This window comes from Hippocampus comes, unplaced genomic scaffold (assembly GCF_001891065.2).
Source record: "Hippocampus comes isolate QL1 unplaced genomic scaffold, H_comes_QL1_v1.1 scaffold156, whole genome shotgun sequence".
NCBI classification, from domain to species: Eukaryota; Metazoa; Chordata; class Actinopteri; order Syngnathiformes; family Syngnathidae; genus Hippocampus; species Hippocampus comes.
In genome coordinates, this window is record NW_017805744.1 from 4,508,568 (window position 1) to 4,532,690 (window position 24,123).

A 24,123-nucleotide genomic window follows, 5' to 3' on the forward strand; every position below is an offset into this window, starting at 1 on the left:
CCATTTTTAAACAGCAATATTTGAGAAAAAACAAATCACCTGGAGCCTTCAAAATGTTTACACAGTATATCTGTTACTAATAGCCTCCAGACCTGCAATGTCAGGGGTGTAGCTCAAGTATAAACAACAATGATAGGTACTTAAACCTTTCCCAAAATTTGGCTTGTCAAAATGAAAGGAAAATTTAAGAGTTGTTGATCGCACATTTTTGTAGAATAAACACGTCTGTCACTTTTGCCTCATCTGGCAGTAGGTTATACAATCTCCAACATGCAGTCTCTCTTAGTTGACCAGTTTCACAAATATAAAGGCTCAAAAAAGGAAGTAAATACATATTCACTGCTATGTGTGTGTATATATATACATATATATATATATATATATATGTATATATATACACACACACACACACACACACATACACACACACCCCAGCTATCTGTTTTTAATAATCAGTCAACTCAAGTGAAACTGTTCACTGTTTTATGAATGACATTGAACCTAAGGAGCAGGACTCAGTGTTTTATGTACATACTGCATGTATGATTGTATGTATTGTTATCTCCATTCAGGCTGGTCTGCACTCCAAGTCCAACACAACATGATGCACATGAGGTGCATATGACTTCACATGCTCAATGTGTTGGATGTTCGTTGTCCATGTGGTGGCGGTGAGTTTCTTCAAAAGACATGCAATGCGGTTCGCGGCGGCGTCAGCCCAGGCCTGCCACGCCTCTCTGTCAGCTCTCTTCCCGGATACGCTGTTGTCGGCATCATCCACTGCATGTGAGGCCACGACATTTGCTGATGTAACGTTTTGATGAATGTGTAAAAGACCGCCAGTTGTTTTCTTCAGCAGGCGACAAGCGACAGGCCAGCCGTCCTCGGAGCTTGGAATGAGGCCCAGGTTCACCCGGTCTGCAATGTCACACAGCTGGACCTGAGAAGAAAACAAAAATATCAGTTTTTTTATAACAACATCCATCTATTGTCTATAGCACTTGTCCTCTTTCGCGTCTTGGGTGACCTGGAGCCTCTCCCAGCTAACTATAGGCAAGAGGCCAGCCAGCCAATCACAGCACACATGCAATATTTCATAAAAGTGAGTTCAGCCCTCATAATTTTCTAAATGTTTGATCTTGTCATGGACCAAAGCTAAAGAAATTAACTTTGCCACAACGTAAAATAGTCAGTGTAAAGCTTGAATAACTTTCTTAACCTTCAAAATAACTCAACAAGCAGCTATTTTTTGCTCAATTTGTTTGAGACATTCATGGCTGTGTGTTGAGTTAGTTTGAGGGCACCTGATCATCAAAAGATATGAGTTTTTTTTTTTAATGTAATGGTGTATTCACGTTTCTGAAATACTGTAAAGACACCCATTCAAACCTTCATTGAAGCTAACATGAGAGGAAGCCAGAGAAGAACTTGTAGAAAACCCATGCTAGCATTGGGAGAAAATGCAAACTCCACGCTGTCGAGATTTGAACACTGAAAACAACAACAAAAACTGTATTGTTCTTTGTTTGATTTACTAACCTGCATAATGCATGAAAAAGGGAATTTTCCAATTTAGATAAAAGTGACATGTATGACAATGTTATTGTTACAGTTTGTGTTGTTTGACTTTCAAAAGATGCCTTAAGGATACTAATACATCTCAGTTCTGACACAGTTGGAAAGGCTTTTTATTATTGTGATTGTTTCTGCATAATACTAAGAGCTGTTTCTATTATTCTGTCCCACCTAGGCTAAAATAACGTTACCAAATTATGAACATCATTGTATGATAGTGATGTTCGACAACTACTCATCAAACTACGATCCACTGTTAGTGAACTTAATACTCTGTCATGTTAGTGTACAGGGCCGAATAATTAATCGAAATGTAATTGTGATTTAGGTTTTTGCAGATATACGGCTTGGTGCGTTCGCAACTTCCCGACGTTGCGCAAGTGACCCCAATGTGCAGAACGGCTTGGTGCATTCGCAACTTCCCGACGTTGCGCAAGTGACCCCAATGCACCGTGTTGTTTGTGTCGTCAGCGTGAAACGAGTCTGAGTCTGCTGTCTTTGAACATCATTTAAACTGTATGATGACACCCAGTGGATTTTAAACCATCGAACTTATTATATTCCTTTAAACAATAAATATTCACATACAAATGCTGGAGTAACACATACACACGGGTAACCTAACAATATTCTTAAGGCACAAATTCTTCCTAATATGTGAAAAACAAGTTATATTAATAGAGTTGAATCGCAACTTCTTTTTTTTTTTTTTTAATCTCGTGTATATCGCATGTATGCACAGCACCACCCTGAAGATGCCAACACACACACACAGATGGAAAGGCCATATTTGTTTCAAAATTGTTTTTTTTTAAATCGCTCTTATTTTAACAGATTCTTGTTTTACTTTGTTACTAATTGATTTTCCCATATTCGTTTCAAGTTATAATTAAGTAATAATATAAGCTCAGTGATCAAGGATTCAAGGAATTTTACTTTCCTCAAAGTTCAAGGATACAAAGATCAGAGGATTTTTTTTTTTTGTATTTCCAACGCACGTTTCCACATAATATGGCCCAAAGTGATACCCACGGGCCCAGTTGAGCCTATTAAGTCCCAAGACTTGTGAAAATAAAACTAGAATAGCAATAATAAAAATACGATAAAGAGATGAGGGAAATGCTTATTGAGAGTTTGAATGTGTGCAAAGATGCAATGCAGCAAAGATGTGGCTGCAGTTGATTGAAGATGCTATTCGTCACTTTCACACAATATTTGCAAGGTCATTTTGTACTTGACAAAAAGACTAAGAGTTCAAGATTCGAGTGTTCAACAAACAGGGACGAATAGGTATGAGGCTATGATGACTAGTTTTGACTAGTTGAGTTTTGATCGTTAAATAAAGACTCCTTTTCTAAGTCATTGAATCATTGTTTCAATAACCATGATTTCAATCTCAATCAAAATTATCGTGATAACGCCTACTGCCCGAAGTCAGCTGGGATGGGCTCCAGCACGCCTGCGACCCTCGTGAGGATTAAGCGGTTTCAGATAATGGATGGATATTATTATTACCATTATCATCCAGCCCAATTGAACAGTCCATTGAGGCTGAAGAACACATACAAAATACATTACTTGTCGATTGTCCCCTTGGTGAACTGTACAGCGGTCATGTACTCGGTTGGTCACGAGGTTTTTACGCAGCGCCTCAACAGCATGTGGGTTCCACTCGGAGGCATGGACATGTGCAGCACCCGTGTGGACCAGATATGGAAGTGTGAAGTATCCTATACCTAACAACACAAACAAAGTAGCAATTTAAATGATGCACTGTTGTTTCCTTGCCATCCAACTGCGCAAGGCTGCAGACAACAAAAACAATGCTGAACAAAGCTCAAAAAGTCAGTCAAGATATTGATAGTGACTTGGTGCTTTATGGAAAACTAACTACATTTTCCTTACCTGCATATAAATCAAACACAGTCTCACCCCTGCAGTCGAACCCAGAAACCCGTAGCTTCTCTGTTATATTTCCAGCAGAGAACATGCATTTGCTGACATCAAATTCATACCTGCAATTAGACAGACAGACATCAGAGTCATAATCTGACAGGTGACGAAGTCAGAGAAGACTCAAAGCCTGGTGAAGGTGAAACATCCGTTTGCATGACAGCCCGGTTACGGTGAGGATATACACTTACCAACTGCCTGGCCTTACAGCGGTGGCCGAATGTCAAAAGATCATATCATATTGAAGTGGAAGTCAAGTCAAAACTTTTCTTGACAATGTCTGTGCTAATTTTTAGCTCATCCATAGTGTGTTGAAATAAGCTACTTAACTTTTGTTGTTTAATTCTCCTTGTTTTATGCGCAGGTTTGAGAGTAAACATCAATTAGGAGGGACAAATAAACAGCTTGAAGCAAGCACATTTAGCCTTTTATTTGGAGAGTTTTTTTTTTAACTATCTGTCCAACTGTGTCGAGCCACTCTTAAAAATACTGGTACTAAAAACACCATACTGTACACCAGGGGCGTCATGCTAATTTTTGGCACGGTTCCAAATGATAGTTTTGGTTTCCTTCGGAGGGGCGTTATGACTATGAACCCAAATAAATTTATGATCACCTCATATTTGATATACACAACACATTGAAAAATAACTCGTTTTGAAATCAGAGGCAAGTAAAAACAGTTTAAGTATTTTTCCATTTATTTTAAAAGAGGGATTTTAACAAAAAACACTTGCAATACCTCAATGGTTTGGCAAGACACACGAAGTTGATGCACATCCTTTGCTTTAGTGCGCCACATAAAATGATGTGGAGGGCCAGATCGGACCCCAGGCCTTGAGTTTGGCACCTGCGCTGTACACCTTAATACAGGGTGTCCCTAAAGTCTACATGCCTATTTTCAAGAAATTACATTTTCGACAACATTTTATTCAAGTGGAATTTAAAATAATTTCCCACATTGGGCACACAAAGGTCGATATGCTTTGCAAGAGTCATCCGAACTTGATGCAATAACTCCACATTCATGTGTCCAGACTTTAGGGATACTGTATGGTGGCTTGTATTGAATGCCATTACATTGTGAGGGTGGGCCTAATATTCTTGGTGCTGAGCATACATACACCCCACAAGTAACCAACAGGCGTAAATAAGTTGATCCTCAAGGACACTCACGTAATGCCATTGTCTACATGTTTGACCCAGTTGTGCTCTCCGAGGAGCACAGTCACTTGAGGAGATCGGAAGCCGTCGCTGGATATTCGGCTCATCCTCGCCAGTCGTTTGGCTCCTAAGCCTTTGGCTACTGTGGGCCATAGCTGTTGATCTAAAATAAACAGAAGAAAAAACGATTGTAATCCAACTGGTGCTCACTGAAATATATAAGAACACTGGAATCTGGCAATATTACCCATTTTCTTCCATAAAGGTAGGGAGAAACAGTTTTGCCCCAGCAGGACTAAATCTCCATGTCGCTGGAAGCTCCGAGGGAGATCATCCTTCACCTCCTTCGTCCAACTTTCTCCATGAGATTCCAACAACTCCTGCAGGACATCTTCAAGCTTGTCACCCCTCCTCCTGTCTCTTCCCTTCTTGGAAAGCATAGAAAGCTGTGGACGATGAAAGGCCAAGTTAGAACTGTATTCTAATTGCATTGCGTTAATAAAATGAGTGTTTATTACCTTGCACCAAACAACTGTCACATCTTTGAGAAAGGTAAGCTCATTTTGCAGTAAACATGAATGTAAAATTGGCACAAGGACGGTCCCAGTCGGCTCTTTCATGATACATAAACTTCGGTCCAGGAAATCTTGGGACTGGAGGTTTTCCCTGTGTATAATACACATACATAATTTTACCATTATGGGACGCCAAATAGTTAAACAAAAACAACAACAACAACAACGTTTACCTCAGTCCTTAAGGCAAACTGATCGCTCATTTGGTCATGCTAACCGTTAACAACGTCAAGCCATTCTTTTACTGTAGTTTACCTTAATTTCTGTGCACGGCATTGAGACACACGCAGGCAAGGCACCTCTTCCATTTCCAAGACAAAAAAACATAAGCAAAATAAATTTACCCTTACAACATAAAAAAATGACACATACAAAAATCGTAAACACACTTGGAGCAGAAAATAGGGACACACCAGTGCTTGTTTCCAGGCGGACGGTTGAAAACGACGGACTAGTGAGAACTGTACAGCAACAACAGTAATATGTTTGTTAATTTTACGGCTAATGCTACATGAGAATAACTTATGTATGATCTTTGTTAATTCAGTATGAATCAGCCGATAAATTTAGATGCAAAAAATTGAACGAGTTGCGCATACTTTGCCGATAGATGTGGCAAATCGGCTAACCTCTGCGGAGGTCAGTGACACTGAGCAACTTCACAAATATTGCATACTTTCCTCTGACCTAAATGCGCATTATATATTGCTTTAAAAAGAAGTGTATTGATATGCACACATTTATGACATCACACATTCCCATTTCTCATGATATTGACTTACATTAAACATTAACTTCATTCTTACAATAACTAATTATTAACTTCCTTTTTAATTACTTTATCCCCATTGGTATGGTTTCAGTATTTTTAGAATTAGGCTACTTGCTGCTGTTTATTTGCATATTACCTAGGTATGGGCAATAATTCAATATCAATATATATCGCCACAGACGTTCAATCAATCTCAATACAAATTGCACTCAATAATATTGATTAAGAAAAAATCAGGAATTAAACCCCGACCCCATCATTTTGCGTGCTTTAGGCAGCGGCTACAGCAGGATGGGCAAACTACGGCCCGCGGGCCGGATCCGGCCCATTGGTCTTTTTATCCCGGCCCGCCGAAGGTTGTTACACGATTAAGGTTCGATGTGAATGATTGCATTCATTTCATTTGGACTTCTAATGACAGGTATTTCAATGCCAGGTGGCGCAGTTACTTGAAATTGCAGAGCACATGGAGGGAGAGGGAGACAAAGAGATAGGGAGAAATCCTCTACCACCAGCAGACCTCTTTTTGTTCAATTCTTCAATAAACAACGTCCCGAACCCGGTAAAAAAAAAAAAAAACGTATGCATTAAACTTTCTACGACTGTATTACATCAATGATCGATTCATAACAACGCAAATTTTGGAAGCCCGCAGTAGCGCAAACTGCAGCAACTCCCGCTCGATACGACGGAATAAGTGTGTCTGCGCCGCCGCTATTTTCTATAATTGGATCCAAAACGGCGACGTGCAAGTGACTCTTGATTGCAGTAAGTTTTACTGGAATTTTAATTTCATTCATTTACATTTACGCCCTGTTGACCATGGCATCCAAACAAAGATGAACAGTAATGATCGCGGGAAAGAAAGTGATATGCATCTGATTAAATGAAGCGGGTTACAAAGTATGAAACATTCAGGAGACGCTTGGAGTCGGAAAGACTCAAATTTACGAGACTTTGAAAAACAAGGAAGTAATTCTTGCTCAGTCCGATTCTGGCAATTTCCCTGCTCGGAGTGAATTGCTTGCGACTCGACGGACGGTCGAGTCGATGAACATTTCCTGGAATGGTTTGACTGATGTCATGTTAAAAACATTTTGCAAACTGGACTGCTAAAAAGAGATGAGGCGAGTTCCAAAGGGCTAACTATGAGCATCGAAGGCTTCGAAGTGTCCCGTGGCTGGCTTCAAAAGTTGCACGACATCAGCTGAACAATCCTGTCATGTGTGGTGATTGGGGGGGAGGTAAAGCTCGAGGCAATGAGTGAGTGGAAGGAAAAGCCACTAGGGTCTGTTACTCATCTCATTTTGTAGCAAATCCTCCTAACTTTCTTATAATTTGTATTTTTATATACATGTATTGTATGCTGCAGTTTTTGTGTTATAAACAGTTTTTGGGCAATATATTGTTGCACTTTGTTGCTTGTGTTGTCACACATGTGTGTTGTTAACATACTTGGACGTTCATACAGGACATACACCGTAGCTGTTTCACTCCTCTCATTTTAAAAAGTATGTTAACACTGTAATGCTTTTGTTCTGTCGATGTTTGGTATGGGATGTCAACAGATGAAATTTTTTATATGTACCGTATCTTGTGCCGGCCCACCTCTCAAATTTAGAAATCAATGTGGCCCCTGAGCCAAAAAGTTTGCCCACTGTCATACTAAGTATGACAGTGGAGCACTAAAGTGTGTATTAATAGCATTTTGAATAGGATTTTTCCTCTTGATAGTTGTGTTTGATTTCATTTTTATCTTCAAACAATTAAATATCTTTTTTCTCATTTTTTCTCATTCAATATTTTTAAAAATGCGGGCCTGCGTGAGTTTTCTCCGGGTACTCCGGTTTCCTCCCACATTCCAAAACCATGCATGGCAGGCTGATTGAACACTCTAAAATTTTCCCTAGGTGTGAGTGTGAGCGTGGATGGTTGTTTGTCTCTGTGTGCCCTGTGATTGGCTGGCAACCGGTTCAGGGTGTCCCTCGCCTACTGCCCGAAGACAGCTGGGATAGGCTCCAGCACCCCCGCGACCCTAGTGAGGATAAAGCGGTTCGGAAAAATGGATGGATGGAGAGAGAGAATGAAATAACACTTCTGTATCGTTTTTGATTAACTCTTGGGCCGACAACGTTGCTGTATTTTAATGTTGGTCATTGTGGTTATCCTTGGATCGTTTATTATTTTTTGAGGTGTAAAAAGTTTGAGAACCACTGCGGTCATTGGCCAAAAAGGTTTTCAGTAATATGGTTGCCATGTTGAGAGACAATTTCTGAGCATAATAACAACAATTTAAAATTTGTCTGGGCTGTGATAAAACAAAAATGAGGAAAACAAATCAGCAAAATCACACCCCCCACCAAAAAGCTAATTTAAAACATAAACATTATATTTGATATTTAAGTTGCTCATCAAGAGAGAGGAACAAAAGAAGAAAAGCCACCAAGTAATATTTGGAATTACTTGCTGCAGTTAAATCTCGTGTCAGGAGAACAATAATTTTGACAATTGCATCTTTCTGAATTTTCTGTATAGATTATTTTAAATTTTATGGTGGGGCCAGAAAAATGTCTTGCAATTCTGCAATTACGCATATAGCCACGTCACAATTTTTTTCCTCACTTAAAATATGTGCCTTGGTTCAATAAAGGTGGGCACGTTAGAGTAGTTGATGCAGGTGTACCTATTGCAGTGGTGCATTTTATACAGTATATCTATTATGCTGGCCCTTTAAGGGGAGACACTTGAATCTAGGCGTGTTTCCTGCTGCCATTGACTCAAACGGGGAATCTGGCATCCTGCGGGTGGATAAGCGCACACTAAAGCAGCCATTTTCGGTCTCCTTATGTGTACATTTGAAGTATTTCATCTCATTTGTTGATGAGCAGATAGTGATCGTTTATTGGCGATTGAGGCTCTTTTTACATTTTATTTTATCGATGTGAAGTCGCTTGCCTGGTCAAGCGTTGACAACTGAGCTGGGTCAAGGTTCGCTCCTCCACGGGGTGGATTTATTATTTGTGGAGAGGCGGGGGAAACATCTGCAGCGAGCGCCCGTGGATGAATGTGTAATTTCTTCCAGCAAGGGCGTGAAGGAGCCGAGGTTGTCTTCGCGTCGTCGTGGGAATGAGTTGCCGCAGAAGAGGAGCGCAAAGAGAAAATCAAGACTGCTGATGACAATGTGACTGCAACGCTTCTCTCTCGCTCTCTCGTTTTTTATTCGAGAACATGCAGAGATGTGTCACGTTGCTCAGTGAATAACATCTGCATTTTTAAAAAATATAGTTGAAGTGTGATCGTCATGTCGGCGGTGATGATAAGCAGGAAGGTGCGGAAATGGGAGAAGCTGCCGGGCAAGAACACTTTCTGCTGCGATGGACGAGTGATGATGGCCCGGCAGAAGGGAGTCTTTTACCTGACCCTCTTCCTCATCATTGGGACGTGCGCCCTCTTCTTCGGCTTCGAGTAAGTCCGATGTCATTTTAATAACCGCCCTACACTTACTTTATTGGCTGTAGAATTCTCCCAAACATCCACAATGTTCCAGTCAATAGTGAATTGAAAGGAATCCAAAGTTTAATGTTCTGAGAAATACATTTTTACTACCCCTCCCAACCCACAAATTCAATCCAGAAATTCCAGACAGAAGACAAGTAAGTGGTTAATTAGGTTACTTCTGTCTCAATTTCTCTGACAAATCTCTGCAACACCAAAGTTATTCAATTTGGCCTCCTACACAAACAAGCAATTATAGGCTTCACTTAGATCAACAAATGTTTGCCATTTTTACACCAAAATAGACCATACTTTTTGCACGTTTGTCTAACCCGAGAACAACCCGAAAGCAGGGTACACACACACACTGCCAATTGGGCCTAATTTTAGCATTTTAGTCAAGGATTCATGTCCTTTGGAAGGTTTTCTTGTGAATTTTTGCCCTCCGTCATCTGCTTGGAAAACGGTCTGGGCCGATAATCGTATTTGTTAATTCTTATCAAAATTGTTTGAAGATGTCTCTGATAGATTATCCTGCAACGTGGGGTGTGTTAACCACATTTTTTCCTCCCTGAAATGCTTTGTCCACAAGATGTTACAATGTTTCTCTTAATTTACAGTAATTCTTGGGTTCTTCGTTTTTATCAACAAAATTGATGAGCTAGCAGTAGATATGTTGTGCATGTCCAACATATTCAGTCTTTCTGAAGGTTCATGCCTGACCACTCTCATTGAGGTGTTAAATATTTAATTGCTTTCCTGTGAGACAGAAAGTCTGGCCTTTATTTTAATGTTTTCTCTTCCTCCCAAGATGGTGGAATCATCTATTCTTCAAACATAGCCGAAGGAAAACTGTCATGTTGCTTTTAAAAAGATGAGTGGTGTATCAGTTGCATTCACATTGAAAAAAGAATGAGACAAAATATGTAAACTCGCTGTCCAAGTTGTTTTTTTTAAGCAGAAAGACTAATTCGATCTTTTGATTTTTACTGTAGATGAAACTGACAAAGTGGAAACCACAGGCCTGTCAAATTGTTTTTGAAAACAAGACCAGTAGCCCAACTGGATTGTTATACTGCATTCTGCAAACAAATGTTAACCCTGTCAGGAGGTTTTTGAAAAGAAGAGCAGTGTCTCAGACTCTACAAATATCGTGGATTGGGTTCGGTTGTTGGATCATTTGAAACAGGATTATTGTATTTCACAAATATGGCTGATTGGTTTAAACACAGTACAAGAAAGCCTAACGGTGTAGCATTGAATCTGAAAAGGAGGCAATTCTTTATTGAATCCAGATATTCAACAAAATTGGCCAATGGGGCGTCTTCCGCTTGTACACTTGAACCCCCTCAGGTATTTTTTCATTTTTATTTTTTTAACAGAAGAGCAATGTCACAGTTGGACTCTTCTATACCACACAAATGGTCTATTGGGTCTTTGAGTGAATGTTTGTTTGCGCATTTGGGACCTGCCCATCTCATTCTTCTCTGGTCTTGAGTGCCCCTTGCCTTTTTTTATTTTTTTGGAGTGTGGGCATAAGGATCTGTTGCGTGCAAAGAAACGAGATGATGAGGATGATGGTGCCCACTTAGACTGGGCAAGGCTCTGCCCATACTAATGGCTGGAGGGTTGTTAGTGTGCTACGTTCATATTACAGCCCAGCTTAATTATCTCTGATGGAGGGATACATATTAAGGCTGAGACCTGGGTGTAATTACTAAAGTCATCAGTAGACCACATGCAAAGATATTTGCACGAAAATACCCCGAGGCCTAACGTGTCAGCAAAAGAGCTTACAGTGGTGCCTCAAGATATGAGATCCGTTAGTTCTGCTCACTCGAATCTCAAATCGTCTTTCCCCTTTGAAATGAGTGAAAATGCCATGAATCTGTTCCAGCCTTCCCAAAAAAAACAACACAAGCTTTTGTAATGTGTTATCTTAATTAAAATAAATAGCGCTATGTAATGTTGTGCTTTGTTGGGCTTAACAAACATTAATGTCACAATTAAATACAATTAAAAGAAGGTTTTTGTCACTTGGTGATTGTGCTTTTGCCTGCCTTGGCACCGTTGTGGCTGTATAAATTCGACAGATGGATATACTGTACTTTGTAAATGGATTTCTGTACAGTATAGATGCCTCATCTCCTCTCAACTCCTTGCAGAGGATAAAGAATATTTGGCCTTGAGTACTCTTACAGGAAAGTGAAATTTTAAATGTGTTGCGCCACTGTTTGTGTTCAAATATCAGTTGCTTTAAAGGGTTATTTATGCGTTTCCCATCATGTGTTAGCATTAGCATTAAGATAGTGGGCTAAAGGCATTATCTTATAAGTCAACTCAAAATTGTCAGTTGAATCATGGGTCGTATCTAAAAAATAACTTGTAAGTTGGGTCACTCGTATCTCAAGGCACCACCGTATTTATATTGAATAGAATGTGATCATTCAAGTTTTTTTTTCTATTCTTTTTTTTTCATGTCATAGAGTTCACCAAATCACCATATTATGTGCAAAATTGAGCCCAGAGCCCCACGGGGCTAAGGACAGAAGAACAGAGCAGACAGTGTCCTCCTGACTGGCTTTGATCCAACTTCAGGCGAGCCGACATCTCTCTTTTGTTTGCAGCTTTAGGGCACGTTTTTTTTTTTTTTTTTTTTTTTTTTTTTTTAGGGAACCTTCTTTTATCCTTCCATTAGTTAGTGTTAAATTGTGGAAACAGAAGACTGGGTACACAAGATGAATCGAGCTATTTGCAACAGATAGCCAAAACGAGAATGTGTGTCCAGGTTGTTTGTTTGCTTTCTGGGATGAATTGATTTCTTTGCAGCTCTTGTGGGCTTAAACTGTTAGTTTTATACCCTCTGGCATTATGTTGATCCTTCTCTTTGGAAGATTACTGATGCTGTGTTCCAAGGAACTGCGATGGTCTCAAATTTCAGATCTCTGACGTAAATAAAATGCAATTCGTACTTGAAAAATTGATCTCTATTTTGCCATTTAAATGAAACCATTGTACTGTGCTGAAAACATCTACTTTTATTTACACTTTGGCAACCTCAGAGTGAACATTATTTAACAATTTTTGTTTCAACTTTAAAAATGGTAGTCTCACGTGTACATAACCAAAACAACAATGGCCAGATGAATGAATGAACCATTACGCCTTCAGTGACCTCCATTAAACCCCACATTACTTCTCAAAATACAGTATATTGTGTCCAGGAAACACATACACCAATGAACGGTATTGAAAATAATTTTGGAAAAGCCCTGCGAAGACAATAGTTGTTACGTCTGTTTGTAGTGTTTTCTTGAAAAGTGACATCACCAGTCACTGGCTTGGTATACATTTTTCAGGTGGTCCTCAGTTTTGGAACACAAACGGTGCAGTAACAAATCTAGACAGACAATCTAACAATACACACAATCTTATATTCTGTCAGAAACTATTATTATCACGTCAGCTTACTGAGTCACTTAGTTGTCAAACTCCTCTGCATTATAGCGCCTTGCTGGTGGCCTAGGCATTCATACCAGATGGAGCACAGTGTGTGGCTGCAACAGATGAATGGCATTTCCATTCATGTCAATGGACAAAAGGAAGACAAGAATTTCTAGCACGGTCATGAAATGAGTGAAACACGTTTGTCAAGGAACCAATGTATGTGTAAAGCATAAGTCACGAATCAGACATTTTCAAGCCTGTCCCAAGCTACTATGGCAAAAATGAGGTGAATATGTCAAAATTTAATGTGTTGAGTCCCATTAAATTTCAATCAATTTGAGTCAAGTCATAAATCACGTCATAAAATCTTGCTCAGTATTCGCACATGAAGCACTGCATATTTGTGTCTGTGCTTGCATTATTTAGCTGTTGCAGTAAAATTTTTCCAAAAATCAAACATACTACTGTTCATTCCTAGTTATCAACCTTATTATTATGATTGTTATTTCTTTTTATGCCAAGTGAATCCTCACTTGATCTGCTTGGACATTTGTGCGCGCGTGTGTGCGTGTGCGTGTGCGTGTGCGTGTGCGTGTGTGTGTGTGTGTGTGTGTGTGTGTGTGTGTGTGTTTGTGTGTGTGCGCACGTGTGCGTGTGCGCGTGTGTGTGTGTGTCTGTGTTACGCCTAAACATCACACTGACTATAAAGTTCACGCAAGTCCATGCTCGATTAAAAAGGAGAGTAAAGCATGTTGATGACCACATACAGTTCTTGGCAGAAGGATCAAGCAATGGTAGCATGAGGAGAGTGTCATATGTCTGTCCGCCCCAGGATGTCAGAGCATTTGCGAGGATATCCATTCTTTTTCTGTGGTCACTTGCATGTGTGCATGTCACCGGGCGGAACCTCTCGTTGTGTCCGGCTGTCTACTCAGGGTGTGTTGCATGAGGAAGAAGAAGAAGAAGAAGAAGAAGAGGAGGAGGAGGTGGATGAGGAGGCGGCATTTAGAGCTGAGCCTGCAGAGAGGCTGCGGATCTTGTAACAGACACCGGAGCTTCCCTCAGCATCCAGCCGCACCCTGTCTCACTGCTGGCCAATAGGAAAGTGGTGGCTGGGTTTAGCTAATTTAGCAAGAACTTGATTAATGCCCCCTTCAGAGTCCATGCTCCATTTATCTGACACACATTTGCAGGCTTTGTCACTGGTTTCCTTTTAAGGTTTCATTTGTATTTTTTTCACTACATTTGTATCGATTTTTTTTTTCTCTTAAAGGGATGCCAGATAAATTGAGCAGCTTTCTGCACCGAAAAGAACACATACTGTTTTTTTTTTCAATGTTGGTCATATTAACTGATCATTATTCTTTTGATGCAACCACTCTAATCCTATCTTTAATCCTAGAAAAATACCAGTGACCCTACCTCGCATGTATTTTCGCTCTCATATGGTATTTAAACGTTGCATAACCAGCAGGACGGATTTAAACCGGGAGAACAGATTGTATCCTCTCTAGTTTAAGACTACGCACTTTCACATCCTCTGGATTAGTTTTTCAAAGAGTTATGAAGGGCGCCTTCAAACCAAGATATTTGCTAGATGGATGAACTGCCAGTTTGACGTTCACATCATTGGTTTGTTCTGCATTGCTTGTGCTACTTTTACACCTGAGCTCACAAAAAGCCTGGCTACAACTCTGATGAAAACAGTATTATCATTTCATAAGCCTAACCACTGTTATGCAGGTATTTGCGCAGTCTTTGAATAGTTCCAAAGAGCAATGAACATAGCCACTTTATTCAGCCCATATCTTTTGCGATCAAATACAACAGCTGCATGCTGTATTTTCACCACAGATAATGCTGGGCTTTGAGGCGCTGCAGTTCTACACAAGGGACGTGTACAGTCATCGATTCTGATTATTTTGGGGAAATGGAGGCTAATTAATTATGTCTGGAAGCATTTGAGGTCAATTGGAGTGCAATAACCTTAAAGCAGCGGTGCCCAACCAACGATCCGAGGGCCGCTTGGTACCCGGCTGCACAGATTAAAAATAAAAAAAAAAACATAAAATCATTATTGGAGAGGAACACGTTTTGTGACCGGGAGTGTCCATCAGTACCCCACCAGACGAGTGTTTGCCAGTCTAATGGTTTTAGAAGAGCATATACAGTATAGTACATTCTGTCACAAAATGTTTGCTATCACCTGGGCGAGAATGTTCATCTGCCCCTTCGGCTGTGTGGTGGTCTGCGAACAAAACATCGGGCGGACCAAGAACAGGTCCATGGCATGGAAAAAAAAAATGTTTGAGACCGCTGGCCAATAGAACAACTATGACATCAGCTATGACAAGTCCAGCTTCAATAAATTAATCAATAAATAAATCAACAAACAGTGAAATAGTTATTATCAATCAAGGAAATGTATTTGCAATTGCTTTTCTGTGGAACCTCTCCTCAACTGTTAACTGCAAACCCTCTAAGATGCCACAAGATGCCGCTAAAGCCCTGAGAAATAGGAAAGTAGTAATTGGTGTTAAGGAAGTACGTTAACGTGACATTCATGTATTTTGACTGTTCCAATATATTTGTCTTTCGCGTCGGAGCGAAGTTTAATTCTGCTTGTTATATGAAGTTACGCAGTCTTCGCTGCATGTTTTGTTCAGCGTAGTGACTATTCAAGGGTTCAAGCTAACAAACGACGGATATTCATTAATGCTTCACAAGAGCTATTTGTAGTTTTGAAGGGGACGTTCAAATGAACTAACAAAGGTTGTGTGAGGTTTTAGCTGCTGTGAGTACACAAAGCTCCACTCTCATCACATATTTACCAAGGTGCATTCGCAAAAGGACAGTAGTTATTTTTCCCCCCCTTCCTGTTTTATTCCAGCCTCTGCCCTAGAAAAGAAGCAGGCAGTCAGAGTGTACAAATGTTTATGTGACGCTGTTGTGTCAAACTCGCAGCCCGTGTCCCGGCATTGCCAGTTGCATTATGTATCACATTGCATGACTCCGGCAAGGCAGGCACAGCTTGTAATGGTGAAGTAGTAATAAAGGTTTATGAGTCACTGCGGTATGACAATGTGTTTTAAACCTTGCTTCAGTGAGTGGTCTTAATTACTTATGCCTTACCTTATTTTGAGTGGGGATTTTTTCATTTTTGTATTGTTTGCAAGGAGAACCATGTGATTAAAGTCCTTGGTATATACACCCTAACCACAATCAGTCAAACACGTGAAAGGAAGGAGCATCTATGTGTCCTTTATAGCTTTATTGGCTGCAATATAAACAGCTGATTCCAGGATTTTCAGCAAAGTGTTGGCCATTACCTAACAATACATTATTACGTCATACAAATCATATGCAAAGTTCAAAACATTACTCCAAGATTATATGGTAGCTATAAAGATATGGAGAATAGGCCCTTCACCAAAGTTTCAAATAAGTAACACTAGCTCCATATGTGTGTGTGTAATCCAAGCACCACATAATAAGTAGCAAGTCAAAGCAGTGTGACAAGCACATGTTTTACTTTTAGACAATAATTAGTAGCAAGAAACTTCAGTGCCTTGGTTTGGATCAGGTTATCCGGTTCGACTGTGACGTGCAGTTGGGCTGGGGCAGTCGTGGTGGCTTTAGAGTGCCTCATTGTTATATTCCAATTATGTAGCAAGTCAAAGCAGTTTGACACCCACATGTTTTACTAGTAGATAATAATTAGTAGCAAGAAATTTCAGTGCCTTGATTTGGATCAGGTTATCCAGTTCGACTGTCACATGCAGCTGGGCTGGGGCAATCGTGGTGGCTTTAGAGTGCCTCATTGTTATATTCCAGCCAGAAGTCATGAGGAGGCATTACAAGGATGTTGGGCAAAACAGCATCCATTTATCCAGGATATGGAAATGCTATTTAGTTGACAGTTGAGCAGGACGTGGTTTTGCTGTATTCAGCGGACACGCCCAATGGCATTTGAGAGTGGATACAATTATTTGGTTTGCACTTGAATAAATTGGTAGAATACATCCAACTTTGCGCAAGAGGCACAAACAAAGCCCCAGTAAGATGGGTGAGGAAGAAGATTCACTGGTGACCAGATCAATAGGCCTTGTAGATGAAATCATCCCCCCTCAGGTATTGACCGGGTGATTAAGTTCGTTTTTTTTTTTTTCCCCCTGCTCATTCGGTGAGTGATGACCTCACAGTGTCACCATAGCATCGACAGCCTGCTCTTCGGCTGCCCAGGAAGCGCTCGCATCCAGGCAGGAAGTGCGGCCTTGATGGGAATCAATGATAATGTGTGACTCAAATAGCCACCAGTCAACTATGGGCATTACACTTCATCAGTGAGCTGCTCTGACAAACAACCCATGTGTCATTTAGATGCTCGGTCCAGAGGAAATGACTTGAACTCTGCTTTTTGTTTCCTATTGTGGGAAAATAGAGACAGATCAGACCAGTTCCGCAGGTGTGTGTACTGTCTGCCAGCACAAACTGGTGGACTTTGCTTTTTGGTTGTGGTTTACTGACTTTCAGCTTGTTTCACGCCCTTTTATTTATTTACAGTAAACCCGTGTTTATCGCAGGGAATACATTTCAGGCCCACATGGAATTGGTGAATATCTGCAATATGCAGTGATTTTAAAAAGTCTACGCACCCTTGTTGAAATGCCAGGTTTATCAGGTTTAAAACAATGAGAATAAAAGAAATCATTTCAAAGCTTTTTTTTTCCACCTGTAATGTGAACTTTAACCTGCACAACTCAATTGAAAAGTTTTTTTTAGTCTTACCAGAGATGATGTAAAAGTAAATAACCGAAATAATGAAATGACTTTGCACAAACCTCAAAGGGAAATTTTGCTGTGTTCCCTTTAAAGTGCCCTTGATTAACCCCAAACAAAGTCAAAATGTTCTAGTAGGCCTTTCCTGACATTTCTGTGGTTGTTTTCTAGCAGAAGCCGAAAGGTTTTGTGCTAACACTGACAGCGTTTTCGAAATCCTCCCTCCACCTTGTCTTAGACCCCAGGTTGAGGGTTCGAAGACTTCACATTTGACTGGCAAATAGTTGGGAATAGGAATGAATGAAAAAAATCATTTATTTCTAATGTGATAGTACACAGTGAAACAAACAAACAGTCCAGTCTTTTAAAGCCCCCAAATGATGTTGTGGATTGCGGAGCATCTTCTTGTGTCGCAAGAAGAATTTTATGGAATCTTTCAATGCTTATTAGTCTCGCCAGATATTTATTTGTGTGATCGTTAAAGTCCTCGCATATTCTTTTCCCAAAGTTGTCACTAGCATGCAATGTTAAGCTCCTTCATGAGCCTCCACAGTGCAACTTCCACAGGATGAGGCACAATAGCTTGAAATGAAGTAATAATGTGACATAATGGCTAAATGATTCCAGTTGTTTGGGAGATAATCACAGTTCTTTGCACTGCAACTATTGATGTTAGAAAATTTGCAGTAAAGGCTGGGATAAAATTAGCAAAGTACTAATATACGATAATTACTGGTAAAAGTAAAATAACCGATTAAACTCCACACACCATCAAAACCATTTGCTCCCAGAATGTGTACTTCCCACCACTGGATTGCAATCAACTCTGTGTATGTTTTCCTTTTTCCTTGGCTTCCTTGTGAGCGTTGAACTGATGTTAGTGGACAATTTGAAACAGTTCCAATGTATTTTAATAACATATTTCTGTGTTATTAAAATTCCCAAAGGAGCTTTGTCACAATTCAATGCTAATCCGTGCAACCATCAAATACCAATGCAGCTCTGCTTACCTTTTGGATTTGCTATGATAGCAGGGGCGTTGGATGTGGATGTCTCTGCCTGATAATCCTTCTGACAGCTTAATTCCATGGCCTCTTGAAAGTAGCTCTGGATATTCACCTTGCCAAGCTGATTATGTCATGTAAACTAGTCCCATTGTTACATCACAATTTGAAAACATTTCCAACGGTTTGATCACAGACACATTTTCAGAATGAGAGGCAAATAAAAGATTCATTTGGTTGTTTAGTTTCACGCTTGATGTGCAAGCAGGCACTCCAGAGATACAATAATTTCTAAAAAAAAAAAAAAACTATTAAAAAGTACATTTTCCACAATAGATTCCCTGTAAGACCGCTTCATTGTTTTTTTGTCTTTGTAATAACAGTGATTTACTTTATTTCACACTTTTGTTAGAACGCTCCAAAGGTGCCTAGGGTCCTGGAGCAGTTTGTATTGATTCAGAGATTTTTTTTCTTTTTTTTTTTTTGCCCCGTGATTTATATGCTGCGTCTCCAGTCCTCCAGACTGTGAGGGCAATGTGGCATGATGTTATTTATTCCCAGCTCTGACATTAAGATGTCCCAGTTTACGACCTCATGACCAGAACAGCAGTTGACCATATGCATGGTGTGTTGATGTCCTGCCTTTTTACACTCTATATTTATGGATGGCAGGAAAAGGTCTAATGCACCATTCGTGCCCTTTTTTTTTCCTGTAGGTGTCCGTATCTGGCTGTCCACCTGTCCGCTGCCATCCCAGTCTTCGCCGCTGTGCTTTTCCTCTTTGTCATGGCCATGCTACTGAGGACCAGCTTCAGTGACCCCGGTGTCCTTCCTCGTGCTCTTCCAGAGGAGGCCACATTTATCGAGATGGAGATCGGTGAGTTTATATGGGTTTTAAACACTACGTTAGCCTATTTGCAAATCATTTTCCATTATAACAGGGACCTGACTAAAATCGTAACACCAAACATTCAAACCTCAAATCATCTTTCCCATTGAAATGAGATGTCATTACATTTTCTCCCAAAACCAACAAAAAACTGTTCAGTCACGCTGCTTCACTTCGCCTACCATCAGTCAACTTACTCGCCCATGTCAGAGCTGGAACTCACACAACCCCACATACAGAATGAACTATGGTGAACCAGAGAGGGTTAGCGTACAGGGATATGTTTACTGACGGCTGTAGTTGTTCAATAACAAAGTTGAATGCCATCAGTGGAATAAATTCCAAAACAAATTTCCACAATAGAAACATTTTGCATTCAAGACAGATTAACGCAGTTTGCCTACCTACACCAACGAGCTGGTATGTATCACATTTGTGTGTAGAAAGTCTGAACACAATGAATCTCAAAGTCCATTTCCCGACGGCTTGCATGTAAGGATGCTTTTGCCCAACAATGCAAAGAGAAATGTGACTGTGCGGCATTTTGTGCTGTCACAGTTGGCGTTGCTGTCTTTGGCAACTTTATAGCGAACGAGATGCAGCCAAGGAATGCTGCAGCCTTGATAGGGAGTGCAAATTCCCTTAAAAATGTGGATTTCCCTTCCAGTCATTGCAGCCTTCTACACAGGTGTAAGCGGACATTCTGAAGGCTTTGATAAGAGATGTCTTTGTACTCTGCCACAACAGATATGTGGCTGGATGTTTTATGTGTTAATATTTAAGTGCACTTTTTGTGAACAGAACTTTCTTTACATTTTTTAAAATCGAATATATATTCTTGATTGTTTTACATTTCAATGCCAATTTTCAATATTCTTGAAAATTAAGTTAACTACACTTAAAAATCATTTGGATTTGAATTATTATGGTCTATTATAATATTTAGTGGGATAAAAAACATCAACAGTACAATAATTCATCGTGATGCTTTCTGGTAAAATATACCATCTTAAAACATGTTTTATTGCTACAGGCCTAGTAATAGCAACAAATGCTCGACAAATAAACTCGAATCCCCATCTCTCCAAGCAATTCTGTTGCTCAGTCCCTTGACTGCCTTTTATGACCATGGAAGTAAACCACACCGCAATATTTCTGCAATTTCCCCAACCCCTGCACGTGAGGTTGCTCAGTCTTTTTCTGTTAAAGATTCACAGCGTCCTACAGCAGCTATCTCGCTTCTCAAAAGCGGTCGCGGGTGGAGATTCGTGATAGGTGATGGCTGTTAAAGGCAAGGCTGAGCCACTTGCTCCTCTGAGGGGGGACAGCTGGCAGCCGACGCTCCCCCTTCATCAGCACAGTGACTCATTCAGCTCGCCACATGGCAAAAAAAAACAAAACACGGTTTAATTATTCTCATTATAAGCTCCTGCATTTTCAGCCATTTTAAGAGGTAGAGTAGAACATGAAGTGATCGTAGTGGCAATTTATTTATGTGAAGCTGTCTGTCTGTTTCTTTTTTCTAATTTCTACTGAAGGAATGGCATCAAAAATGTGAACTAGAAAAACGGCCCCCATTACTATTTAGATAGTTTACCAATTTTAAAATAGGCTGCTTTCAGTATTGAAAATGGATGGTTCAAGGCAAGCATTTTATGTGCCCTCCCTCTGCACTTCCTTAATGGAATGGATAATTAATGTCTGCCTGTATCGATCCTCATTTTCATTTTAACTGCTTTACTAAGTTAAATTGGCTGTTCATTAAAATAGTTAAATGTCCTCCATACAAACCATGGGAAAAGGGTTCTTAATCATCGTACCCTTTTTAGTAATTAATACAGCACTCCCCTCAAAACATTCAAATTTGTCTTTGTGAAGACCATTCAATTCAGAAATGTCCAAGCAGCTACGCTATCGCAACTGCTGGTAAATCTCCAGCCAAGGTGCTTTGTTAGCGATAGCACATGGCCCCCAGGGCGAAGGATAATATGGAGTATGGGAATAGCATCCTCTTGGAATACGCGATGCCACTGGGGGCTCGCAGACTGAGCTGTGCTGCCTCAAGGGAGTGGCACATTTCCTGTGACTCAATCATTTAATGTATCCTCGACTGCTTTGTCCTCAGTGCTACTGTATGATACGATGCTACACCACTGTAACAAGTCTCAAGGTTGATAATTGCCTCCAATTGACCTGCTCCGGGAGTGGAGGATGCAGGTGATGAAAATATAAAGCGATATAGGACAAAAAACAGAACGGCCACAATGTTGGGTGCACATGCATAATCTAATGCAGCGTTTTTCAAAGTGTGGTACGAGCACTCAATTTTTGCCGCAGTGAGCTTGAAAAAAGTAACTTAGTTACTCTACTGATTACCTGATTTGATGACTTCATTTTAAAGGTGACCACCATTGGAAGTTACTTTATTAGTTCCGTTGAGCAAATGCTGACAACCCTGCTTCACATAAAAATGACAGTTTTGTCAGTGCTTTTGGAAGTGCATTTTTAGCAGCGATCTTGAAAGATAGCATTATTTATTTATTTATTTTAAAAAATAAAATCATTTCAAATCATTTCAATGGGGAAAATGTATTTGATATATACGTAAATTGAGTTACGAGCTTGGTCACGGAACAAATCTGTCTCGTAAGTCAAAGTACCACTGTAGTTCTAATGCAAGTGGACCACGCATCAGTCTCAACTGGAGACTTATTTCCGCAGAGGCCGCCAACGGCAACGTCCCCAGCGGTCAGCGACCGCCTCCTCGAATCCGCAACATTGAGATCAACAATCAGATTGTCAAGCTCAAGTACTGCTACACGTGCAAGATCTTCCGGCCGCCGCGAGCGTCTCACTGCAGCATCTGCGACAACTGCGTTGGTAAGCGTCAGCTGATCCGCTTCATTGAAGTGGTTTATTTTTGCTGTTGAAGAGATTGATGTGGAACTCACTGATTTTGATGTTAGTGTGGCGAAAAATAGCCAGCGGTGATCTCGGCATTCTTTTTGCTTTCACGGTGGTGATTTCAAATGACAGCTTTATAAATAGATCTACAAAAACACAAACTGACCCTATCATTCATACAAACGCTAGAAAATTGGGCTTCTGTTTATTTCTTGAATCATGAGTGCCTCTTGTAAACACACAAATACACAATCAACAATGACGGCTATTGTATCCAAGCCTAACCAATCTCAATTTTCATATCGTGCCCATTTTATTGTGCATTCAATTGTTTTTTTTTCTTTTACACGAGATTTTTTTTTTTTGCTCTAAATTCGTAGTTCTCAGATTAGCACATACCAATCTAATTCAGAGATCTGAAATCTGTACACAAAGTGTCTATTTGCAGTACATGAGCACAAAATTCATCCTTATCTCCCACTTCCTTGTTTTCAGCCAATCGCACATAATTTGGTTAGAAGTCATGCCAAGGTCAGTTTAGCCACTGGTTTAAATGAAGAAGCTAACTTGTTATTTTCGGATGAAATCTTCTGCACCTCTCTATGAATTTTACTTTTGATGAACTTTTAATTTCTCACAGAGCTGTTTTTACCCAGCATATTCATATCAAACCCAACTGGAATTTAAATATTATGAATGTCTGATGCTGCAGCTATTGAAAACCCAAAGAAAAAACATAATATGCTAATTCTATTGCATGACGGCAGTTCAAAATTTGCACGAGTGACTTGAAAGGCGTAGATCTTGACAATTAGTACAACCTCAGCTGAAAGCTCCAGCTTCTACTTAAATGCAAAACTACTTGCATAATTAATTACACACCAACATTGCTAACAACACAAATTGGCCTCTCCAGTGAGTATGAGTAATAATGAGGATATTTGTTGTCTTTATCATCCACTTCTCTTTACCCAGTCAATCCCTCCATGGAGTTTCATTTTAGTCAGACTTGTAGCTTTGCTGCAATAAAAGCCTTCTTGGCAGCGGAATCAATGGCTACTCATCCTGTGCTATAAAGCCATCATGGATGTCAACACCCGCTGAAACCCGAGCGTCGGTAAATGAAGCTTATCACCAACAAACCGCAGTGCCTGGTACCGTCTCCTTGCTACGCTAATCTTGCTTCATAGCACCGGTGCGCCATTTGCTTCTGTGTTGTGCCATCAATTGTTTTTAGAGCCGACCTTGACAGGAATGTTTGGGCAATGAACAATGCAAGGTTTATGATTTTGACGCAGACAATCGATTTGAAATTCAGCAATGAAGATATGATTGCAGTGCAGACTTTCTGCAAGAGGGCTTTTTGAAGTTTTTTGAGGTCCGAACCATGGCTTGAATGCTTTTATTTGCTTTGATTTGTGAGTAAAAATTTGAGATATAACTAACAACACTGTATGGTGCCAGCAAAAGCAAACGACTGATGCCTCTCCCAGTTCAAGTAATTGTCAAACGAAGCATATAACCAAGATCATTTGAAGTTGTGCATTTAAATAACTAAATAACTGT

The 24,123-nt window shown here is 40.1% G+C and overlaps 2 protein-coding genes across 5 annotated transcripts in view; one reads left to right on the forward strand and one right to left on the reverse strand.

Annotated features, from left to right (window-relative positions):
* Window positions 1-466: 466 nt before the first annotated feature.
* tyw2 (tRNA wybutosine-synthesizing protein 2) lies at window positions 467-5,868 on the reverse strand. Its single transcript, XM_019884074.1, has 7 exons — window positions 5,523-5,868; window positions 5,211-5,358; window positions 4,940-5,138; window positions 4,705-4,855; window positions 3,481-3,590; window positions 3,154-3,311; window positions 467-940 (listed from the first exon to the last, which is right to left on the reverse strand). The coding sequence occupies exons 1-7, from the start codon at window positions 5,573-5,575 to the stop codon at window positions 569-571; spliced, it is 1,191 nt and encodes a 396-aa protein (XP_019739633.1). The 5' UTR covers window positions 5,576-5,868; the 3' UTR covers window positions 467-568.
* A 2,915-nt stretch (window positions 5,869-8,783) lies between these two features.
* Window positions 8,784-24,123, forward strand: part of zdhhc9 (zDHHC palmitoyltransferase 9) — a 28,716-nt gene continuing 13,376 nt past the window's right edge. The window contains exons 1-5 of one of the 4 annotated variants that reach the window (XM_019884078.1): window positions 8,785-8,899; window positions 9,122-9,220; window positions 9,364-9,504; window positions 19,481-19,641; window positions 22,375-22,533. In XM_019884078.1, coding sequence (XP_019739637.1) covers window positions 9,213-9,220; window positions 9,364-9,504; window positions 19,481-19,641; window positions 22,375-22,533 — 469 coding nt within the window. In that variant the 5' untranslated portion in view covers window positions 8,785-8,899; window positions 9,122-9,212. Of the gene's footprint in view, window positions 9,505-19,480; window positions 19,642-22,374; window positions 22,534-24,123 lie in introns of all 4 variants that reach the window. The other 3 variants (XM_019884076.1, XM_019884077.1, XM_019884075.1) reach the window with 3 other exon arrangements.